The 9,907-nt window shown below is 39.6% G+C and overlaps 2 protein-coding genes across 3 annotated transcripts; one reads left to right on the top strand and one right to left on the bottom strand.

Moving 5' to 3' along the window:
* The first annotated feature begins 454 nt into the window (after nt 1–454).
* Nucleotides 455–6,365, top strand: galnt5 (polypeptide N-acetylgalactosaminyltransferase 5). Its single transcript, XM_086266826.1, has 10 exons — nt 455–2,104; nt 2,182–2,348; nt 2,794–2,913; nt 3,691–3,826; nt 3,920–4,039; nt 4,145–4,262; nt 4,378–4,707; nt 4,867–4,947; nt 5,325–5,477; nt 5,643–6,365. The coding sequence occupies exons 1-10, from the start codon at nt 1,125–1,127 to the stop codon at nt 5,778–5,780; spliced, it is 2,343 nt and encodes a 780-aa protein (XP_086122952.1). The 5' UTR covers nt 455–1,124; the 3' UTR covers nt 5,781–6,365.
* Nucleotides 5,930–8,108, bottom strand: ermn (ermin). Of its 2 annotated transcripts, XM_086266828.1 has the most exons (3): nt 7,973–8,095; nt 7,320–7,891; nt 5,930–7,224 (listed from the first exon to the last, which is right to left on the bottom strand). In XM_086266828.1, exons 2-3 carry the CDS (start codon nt 7,876–7,878, stop codon nt 6,821–6,823), a joined length of 963 nt encoding a protein of 320 aa, XP_086122954.1. In that variant the 5' UTR covers nt 7,879–7,891; nt 7,973–8,095; the 3' UTR covers nt 5,930–6,820. The 2 variants fall into 2 exon arrangements, with proteins under 2 accessions (XP_086122954.1, XP_086122953.1); XM_086266827.1 differs by having other exon boundaries at nt 7,320–8,108.
* Nucleotides 8,109–9,907: the final 1,799 nt, after the last annotated feature.

Genomic DNA, 9,907 nt, shown 5'->3' with positions numbered 1-9,907 from the left:
AGTTTAATTCTTAAAACAGTCACACCATAAATACTGTCAGACAGGAACCAAAATTACCTCTCACGAGGTGCCGTTATAAATATTTTAAATGTTACACAAAATTATAAGGTGAGATAAATAATAATAAGGTAACTAAATATATAATATCCAAACTATCCAAAGTTGTAAATAATATTGCAAAATCTAATATCCAACATAAATTTATAATCTATTCCAATTAATATAAAATATAAAATAAATAAGGTCACACTTCTAAGAAAAATAGGTCATCACAGTTAACTAAAATACACTTAAAACTAAAGCTAATTGTGATTAAAATAAATAAATAAATATCACATTTAGTTTTAATTGTGATAAAAAATAAATAAATAAACATTAGATTTTGTAAAATTAAAACTAACTGAAATGATTTTGTGACCTTGGAAAATTAACTAAAATAAAATAAAATAAAAAATAGAGGAAATATCCTTAGTTTAAATATTTGTTAGCTCTGTTTAATCTCGAAATTTCGCCTTTTTTATTTCATGTCTTTTATTCATTTTTTTTAAAATGTGACCCTAATATTCCCTCGTTCATTACTGATTGTGAAATAATTTCTTTAGATTCCTTTATTTTGAAGGCGAAACGTCCAGTTTCCTGTACCGTCCGTGTTCTTTCCCGCTGACTTGCTTTCCGGGCAGAAATCCGTCCAATCACTTTACTGACTATGTGGAAGTCGGCTGCAACGTCCTCATACAAAACTGAAGTTAAAGTTGTGGCGTGGATAGACCCTGCGGCGAAACTGAAAACTTTTCTCTTTGACGTCGAAAGGTTTGTGGAGTATTTCGAGGTAGACGTAATGGCTCGCGGATGTGGACATGACCGAACCGGTACTGTACGTTAAGTCAAATTAGTGCTTTAACATTGTACCTACGTGCTGCGCCACGGGAGTCGGACCCTGCTGTATTGATGAGTGACAACACTGACTACCGCTGCTGCTCCGTGAAATATTTCTAGCATGCCACGCAGGCAGATAACTTCTCCAAAGACTAGAAAAGTGTGCCACAGAGGCGGCACTTTCAGTATGGTTCTTTGACGTGTTTTTACATTTACAAAGGGTTTGTTTGTTTGTTTAAATTAAAACTATGTCAATAATGAGGATTAGAAGATATTTAAGGGACAGCGGGAGGGTGCTGGCGTTTGTGTTCGTAGCTTCTGTCATTTGGCTGCTGTTTGACATGGCTGCTCTCCGCATGTCACTAAACGAAGTGAATACCGAGCTGCTAAAAGAGCGTGTGATACGAGAAAAGGAGCTTTTCAAACAGCAGCTGAAGGCCACGCAGCACACTAGAAGAGGGTTTAAACACCCGGTGCAGAGGATGGACTGGACACAGGCGGGGAAAGGACCACTCACTTCAGGTGTCAAACTTGACCAGGTTTACAGACATGGAGGCAAAGAACGGGATCAAAAGAGGAACTTTATTAAAAGTCAAGGAGACAATGTTCCCAAACGTGATAATGGAGCTTCCCTGCACAATTTTACTCCAAATCAGGAAGTTCATAGGAAGAAGAAACCTGTACATTTTGATCTAAATGTAGCAGTGGCAAATGTAACCCAGAAAAATAAACTTGCCTTAAAGGAGGAGCCTGTTGAAGTTGCACAAAGTCATCAGGACAAGACGGATAAGGCAAATAAAGCAGTTAAAAAGCAGCTTGAGGCCGAGGAGGCACACCCAGATAAAACAACACCCAAACAACCTCCCAACAAGGATGTAAAAAGACTAGAGAACGAAGATACAAAAGAAAGGGAGCAGCTCAGCGAGACTGTTAAAAGTCCTGTGAATGAAAAAAAGGAACCTGTGAAGCCTTTAGTCGTTCTCCAAGGAGGATCCGACTCCAAGAATAACTCTGCTGTTAGAAAATCAGGTGTCCACAAAGTGCTTTCTCTGGATTTGACTTCCAGTCCTAGAGATGCTAACGCAGTAGGCCAGTTTGGTCAGCCAGCTGTCGTTGGCTGGAAAGAGGATGCAGAGGTGAAGAAGAGATGGGACGAAGGCCATTTTAACGTCTACCTCAGTGACAAGATTCCAGTGGACCGTGCCATTCCAGACACCAGGCCGCAGATGTGAGTCTTCTGCACGTCATCTCTGAAGCTGCCACCACTTGCAAAGCTTGAATGTTAATTTTTGCTGTGTTTTCCAGGTGTGAACAGAGTCTGGTCCACGATGACTTACCTTCCACCAGCGTGATCTTCTGCTTCGTGGATGAAGTGTGGTCAACGCTCCTCCGCTCCGTGCACAGTGTGCTCAACAGATCTCCACCCCACCTCCTTAAAGAGATTATTCTGGTGGATGACTTCAGCACAAAAGGTAACAGTGTCTGGAATTCATCATAGCTTGGCCTTGTCTTCATGGGGTATCTCAGTTGGGTTGATTAAAAATTTGTTATTAAATGTTGGCTATTCAAATATCTTTTTCATTGTATGCTCAAATGCAATGTACTATATAGATTGTTAGGAAAACCATTAGATCATTATTGATCAGCCAGAAGTGTTAAAATATGTGACAGCTGCATATTGGTTTTACAATTAAACCATTGATTTATTTTACATGTACCTACTATTACTTAAGTGATTGATTGGATGATTGATTTTTTATTTATTTATTTTAATTTCTGTATAATCTATGCAGGCTTAGCAACAATATAAATGATCATAATTTTATTGTCTTTCACATTGTCATTTTTAATTGTTCTCTGCTGTCAGTGTAACTTGCATGCATGAAGTAGCTTTACCAAGAGCTTTTACTCTGGCAGACTATCTTAAAAAGCAGCTGGATGATTACATGGCCCAGTTTCCCAAAGTGCGAATCGTTCGTCTCAAGGAGCGCCAGGGCTTGATCAGAGCTAGGCTAGCTGGAGCTGCTGTTGCCAAAGGTATGTATGATCAAGACTAATCTCATATAAGGGTGTCTCTTATACTTTATGAGTCTATAAACATGGTATAGATACGGGTTAGAGGATACGGCTCCCAAAAAAGAAAGATAAAGACAGCAATAGAATATGCATTAATATGTCAAATTGTGTGCTCAGGTAAACTAATGTAGGAACAAGGGTCATAAATAATGCCAGCAGGCTAATATATTTAATGGAACTACATTCATGTGACAGCTTTGTTGTGAAGTATTCTATTATTTAATTTGAACTATGTTTTGATTTAATGTTTGAGGTGCTGTAAAAAATGTTCGACTTCACAAAGCACAAAAATCTTACCTGAACCCTTCATGGCTGCCGCCTTTTGCACCTCTGCACAGCCTGCTGCTCTGTTGACCAAATGTTCTTGTTGGGTCTCTAACTATGACTCAAGAAACCAAACAATACTTATAAATGGAAGCGCTTGCAGTCCTCAAGGCCAAGGGTGGTGGATCAGGTCTCAGGACCAGCAACATATAATCCATAATGCAGCGTTACTCTTCTGACACCAGCGTGCATGGCAAATGCAGGTGGTCAGATGTATGTCCCTGTTTTTACACCTTTCAGATTAGAACTGTAAAAACATTATGCAATATATGCAGTAATACTATTATTATTATTGATGTTACTGCAAATGTTCTTTACATGCATTGACAAAAGTGACTCGTGAGGGTTGTGTGCGTTGTAGGGTTCTTAAAACGTTTAACTGCAGCAGGACTCTTATGCTTTCCTTTGATGCAGGTGAGGTTCTTACCTTTCTTGACTCTCATATTGAATGCAATGTGGGGTGGCTGGAGCCGCTCTTAGAGAGAGTCTATCTGGATCGAAAGAAAGTACCCTGTCCAGTTATTGAAGTTATCAGTGATAAGGACATGAGGTAAGTGGATAATACCATATTTAATTAATTAGTTATGTGTTTTGGTATAATAACGGCCAAAAAATGGATTGTGTTGTGGCTTTTCATCCTCAGTTATATGATGGTTGACAACTTCCAAAGGGGTATTTTCAAATGGCCTTTGGTGTTTGGTTGGAGTGCAGTACCACCAGAGGATATCAAGAAATTTAATTTGACCATCTCTGATCCTATCAGGTAAAATTTATGTTTTGTTTTTTTGTTGTTTTTTTTTTTGTTGTTTTTTTTATAGCTCTAGTGGCTATTTTTAGTAATCTCTTTTGTTTGTTTTCTGTCCTGTAGATGCCCAGTTATGGCTGGGGGCCTTTTCTCAATTGACAAACAATACTTCTTCGAACTTGGTACCTATGATCCCGGTCTGGATGTGTGGGGTGGGGAGAATATGGAGATTTCATTTAAGGTTTGTCACTCAGCTAATTTACTGGGAATATTGGTCACAGCTGTTTGGAAACAGCCTTCAAGTTAGTGTTTGTCACATGGCTGATGATGTGCTGTACCTGTTGCCGTTTGAACAGATCTGGATGTGCGGCGGAGAAATCGAGATTATCCCCTGCTCTCGTGTGGGACACATTTTCCGCGGGCAGAATCCGTATAAATTTCCCAAAGACCGGCAGAAGACAGTGGAGCGTAACCTGGCAAGGGTGGCTGAAGTGTGGCTAGATGAGTACAAGGATCTTTTCTATGGCCATGGATACCACCACCTGCTGGATCAAAAGCGCATTGATATTGGCAACCTCACAGAGCAGATTGAGCTAAGGAAGAAGCTGAAATGCAAAAGCTTCAAGTGGTACCTGGATAATGTTTATCCGGACATGGTTGCTCCTTTAGTGAAAGCTGAAGGCCTGGTATGTACTCTATCTGTTCATTTAACCCAGTGTCAGCATTCTGTCTGATTGGAATATAAACGGACTATTTTCTTGTGTTCTTGTAAATCAGTAAACAAATCCTGTGTTTACTGGGGTTTCACTTCTCTTAAAATGCTTTCTTTTTTTCTTTTTTTTTAGGTCTTCAATCGTGGCTTGAGAAAATGCCTGGCTTTGCATAACGGCTCTTTGTGCTTTGAGACGTGTGATCTCAGCAAGCAGGTAGGTGTTTAACAGATTATTTAAATGTAAATATCACCAAATGATCTGTAGTAGGGCTTTTTGTATGTGTTTTTCTTGGTCTTTACACAGGCAAAAAATGTGGATGATTTGCATGTTTGGTGGTCATGACTGTGGTAATTATGGTGCGGGAATAACAAAAATACCCAGAAATAACCAAGACAAATGCAGTCAAAGTCTGAGAAAGGACCCAAGCCACTATAAACAAGTGTGGAGTCCAAGACGAGACCAAGTTTTTCTAAATGTGGCCTCTTTGGATTCAAGTCAGCACCACTGAGGCGTCTTTCAAAATCTTACATTGTTTGACATGCAGCATATTTACCTGCTGGTCACTCTGTCTCCTTTTCTCTCATTTTCAGGGTCAGCACTTTAATTACACCTGGATTAAACACATTCAGCAGCAGAACCTGTGTGTTGCTGCCCAAGGCAGCAGCAATAGGTTTGCTTTACGGTCATGTGACGGCACCAAGCCTGAGCTGCGCTGGTTCCACAAATCCTCCAACTCTGCTCTGGTAGGTTGACTAAGGGTGTGCCATTTGCTTTGTACAATATCTTTGTTTTGTCTTTAGTCCAAACCACAGAGCTGGCCTCCTTTAAATCCACGTAAGGAGTGTTTAGATGCAAGCGTTGCATTCATGTCCCTCCCACCCTTTTTTTTTTTTTTTTTTGTCTTTAAGGCGGAGCACCTCATAGCAGAGTTTGTTTCCAACCATATGTGCCTGGAAGCAGGACCTCGGAGTGATGACCTTCGTCTCAACCCTTGTGAACCCAGCAGTAGCTTCCAGAAGTGGCAGTTCACGAACTACCTTGTGTAGTGGATGAGACTGAAATGAGTTTTATGTGATAAAAATGCACTACAAAAAAACTTCAGTGGCCTCATGCTACAGCACGGTCCGTGGTCCAGCCTCAAATCAGGACTTTCCAGGGTACAAAAGAAGCGTTTTGGGGGCATTAATAAGCATGATTTCTTTTCTCTTTTTTTTTCTTTTTTTTAAGTGACTGATGTGGGATTGTGTGCCAAAGGACTGGGACTTAGTAATTTAAAAAAATAATATCCTCTACACTATCACCTGGGGGAAAAGTGAGATTCAGATGGACATCTTTGTTTAACACTTCAGTTCTTTAGTAAAACATTTACAAAGATCAAATGTTAAACAGTGCCTTATAGATTCATCATTGCTGGGACTAAATAATGAGTTAAATTGCATGAAGCTGTTTGTGTAAAACACTTTTTTTTTTAATATCTCGAGATGAGATGTGTGCTTTGAGCGGTCATTTGGGGGGAAAAGCTGCTTTTGTGGGGTTTTTATGTGTCGGTTTTGCTGTGAAAACTTGATGATTTTGTTTTTGTCACTAGAGGGAAGTGTTGCTTCAAAACACTCAATAAACCTGTGCTATGATTTCATGAGTTTATTACATGATCACAAACATTTCAAGAAAAAGACATGAATGAAAATGCATTTTTGGTGAAAGTAGGTGAAAATAATAACAAGTTGATGAATGTGCAACAGTATATATTTTGTTATTTCCCTCCATCTGCCATTTGAATTTCTTTTTAATAGTTATTTACTGAGGTTACTTCTGAGGAATTTAAAACTTTTAACGCCGGATTTCTCATACCAAAAATCTCAATAGCCAATAGTAACAACATAAATCAACGGTTTTCTTTACAAATATGAGATGTTTTCGCTCTATTGAGCCGAGTACCTTAACCGTGACTGTTATGTATGCATGTAAGGTTTGCACATAATGGGGTGTTACATTGGATATTTCTGTGTAAACTGTAAAGCACACATGTTCCTTTTGTTTTGTTTTTTTGTTACGGTTTCATTAGATGGACATTGAAACCAGATTCTTAGTGATTAATTGTCATGTACTCAAACTCATCTATCTTCTGACGGGTGTTGCCTCTGCGGATCCTGCGATAGGACACGGTGCTGTACTTGGTAGATGTGAGATGGTTAAATGAATGCTGGCTCTCACTGCAGCCAGATTTCTTTACCAAAGGCAGGCTGGAGTAACCCGGGTGGGGGTTTTGATAAAGACCAGCATGGACATTAAAGTTCGGACCCTGCTCAGCTTTCTGATCCACTTGAAGCCGACCAGCACCTGATTTCTGGCCTTCAGCACCAAACAGCTGGTCTGGGTAGTTTGCCTCCCTGTGCAGCCTTGCATAACTCTCCTCATTAGGTACATCAAAGCTTAGGGCTGGTGTGTGAGTTTCTAGTTCCACTTCTTCCTCTTTGATTTGCCGATTTGCTAAAGAGAAAACGAAAGACAAAATCTTTTCTTTTACAGTCTATAAACAAAGACCACTTTTATTTCAATGCGAAGTTATATGAAATTCCTCTTACCTTCTTCCGCTGATACATTTTGTTCAGGGTGAGCTTGCATTTCTACAGTTGTCCAGTGTGGCTGCAAAAACTCCTTACACATTCTCATAAACTCTCCTGGAGTCTGTTCAGAATCAGCACCTTGTTCCCCAGAGTCTAATGCAAACATTAGTTTAGCTTTGGCGGTATGAAACTTTTGGGGTTCTTCTTGGGTCCAAGTGATCTGATGGATCATTTCCATTCCCATGTCTAAATTTTCTTTGGCAATATTGGCTTCATGTTCTTCCCCTGCCTTTACCTCTCTCTGATGGCTAGGTTCATCTGCCACAGTGTTTGCAAGATGTCGGCACTTGATGCCGGTTGATGCAGTAACGATGTTCACCTGAGCTTGCTCCTCATCACTGTAAAACACAGAGTCATCTCCCTCTTCCAGGGTCCACACATCTCTATCTTCAGGTTCCTTCAGAGTCTTAAAGGCTTCAATGCTGATCCCACTGAGAATCTCCAGTACCTGAGGTGCCAGTGCATCTTCTTCTGCACTGCGTTTTGGGGTATTTGGAGGGATTGCACTCATCTCCATCTGTCTTTTGGTTCTTGAGTAGTGTTGAAAATGGCAAATCAGTTCTGATGCACTTTCTCTTAAATCCCAACTTAAACAAGTATTGTCACATTACCTTCTCCGCTGGTCCGAATGTGTTGCTCCTGTTTTGCTTTGTCAGTCAACTGAGAAAGTATCCATCGTGCTTTTCAATGAGCGATGCAAGCTCGGGCTCTGTGGTGGGCTCTGTACCGCTAGTACCATGTAAATCTCTGTTTGTGTTGAATCACCAAAGAACAGAGGCTTTGCTGTAGTCCAAACAAAGGTTCATTGTGGCTCTGGGACCTACGATTGTACTCATATTTAAATCTGTACTTGGTGACCACCTTCATTCTGCAATGTTTTGAGTCAAGATTAACATTCTGGTTATTCTGTTTTCAATGCACTACTTACAGTCCGAACCAACAAAGTTTGTACACCCTGAAACAGCTTAAGAACATAAAGACTTCAAGGTTCTAGAACAACTAAATTGCTAAAGAAACATACAGTAAAATCACCACTGATTCATTCCACATAGAAGTGGAAATTCCATTAATATGCTATAACATACTGCAATTCAAGTGGACTACAAAAAGGAACTAGACATTTGCACCTTATCTGCTCTGTGGCTTTTCTATGATAGGAAACTTTGACCAATAGCAGGTAGCTCTTTTTAGGCCAGACTGTTAATAGTATAAAGAGTGATTATGTCTGTACATGATTTAAAGCTGAAAGTGATCTTGCGTCTTCAGGTCAGAAGTATTTGAGCAATAGCACAGTTTTTGTCATTTTGCCTCTTTACACCACTACAGTGGATTTTAAGTCAAACATTTAAGATATGACTGAAGTGCAGCCTTTTAATTTTAATTCAGCGGGTGTAACAAAAGTATTGTGTTGACTCTTTAGCATTTAGTTTTATACTCGATCACTAATTTCTTGCTCATTGTAAAGACCCTTTTTGTTTGCCTTGATACTCTTGGGTTGATTTTGCAGTATGCTTTTGGTCATTATCTATTAATATCCATCTTTATCCATCCCATCAGTTTTTGCAGCATTTGACTGAGTAGGGTATCCGGTCGTTAAGTGATGACGTGACGAATCCTACTTCCGGGCCTAAAGTAGTCTGCGTTTAATACGGCTTTGTGTTGTTAACATGTTTAATGTTTTGTATTTTCTTCTATTTAATCTCAAAAAGCTAAAACAGTCAGTGATCACTGTTGACCTCCCTCGGCTTTTATTACCGCTAATCATTTATTTAAGCTCAGTTTTTAAAACCTTAGGATGTAACTACAGCCCAGCCCATGCAGCAGTATATGAATGACTAACCTCGTATTGTGGATGGATTATCTCAGTTGTTCTCCTGGCTGAAGTTTGGTCCTTTTACAGCATCCTGCCATGCGATTACATTTGTTCCTGACACTCACGTTAACTTTTATCGAGTGGAAAAAAAATTAGCTTGTTGGATGTTAAACTCAATTGTTACACCTGGTAGAGCAGAACGCTGATCATTTTATTAAAGATGAAAGACTTTAGACAGTTTTTCAACTCTCAGTAATGCCATAGTGATCGTTTGATATATGGACCTGCAGCAGAGTTTAGGCCCAGACACGGCTAGTGACGTCAGACTTAACGACCGGATAGCCCTGTATACACACTTCCTGTTACTCCACCATGTTTGACAGATGGTGTGGTTTACTTCAGATTTTGAGCTGCTCCTTTCCTTCTCCACATTTTTTTCTTTGCATTGTTCTGGTACAAGTTGATCTAAGTTTCATCTGTCTGTCTTTTGATTGCAGACTATGACAATGATGTGTCTGGCTCCATAAGTGTGTTTCTGACATGGTTAGAAGTTGGGAAGGAGGTTTTCTTATTGTGTTGTTTTCCATTTTCTTCAAGATGTTTGTTGTTGCTGAGTTGCCCAATGAACTATTTTGTTTATTTCGTCATTCTTAAGGTTTGCTGTCTCTCTCGTAAGTTTATTTTGTTTTTCAAACAGATTTGTAATCTCATTCACCAAATCTCTCTCACCATA

The sequence above is a fragment of the Aulonocara sp. 'chitande type north' Nkhata Bay genome, linkage group LG16, assembly GCF_057382095.1.
Source record: "Aulonocara sp. 'chitande type north' Nkhata Bay isolate Kocher_YH1m ecotype deep benthic linkage group LG16, A_spYH_male_GT1.1, whole genome shotgun sequence".
In the NCBI taxonomy this organism is placed as follows: domain Eukaryota; kingdom Metazoa; phylum Chordata; class Actinopteri; order Cichliformes; family Cichlidae; genus Aulonocara; species Aulonocara sp. 'chitande type north' Nkhata Bay.
This window is presented reverse-complemented; position numbering and strand designations above follow the sequence as displayed.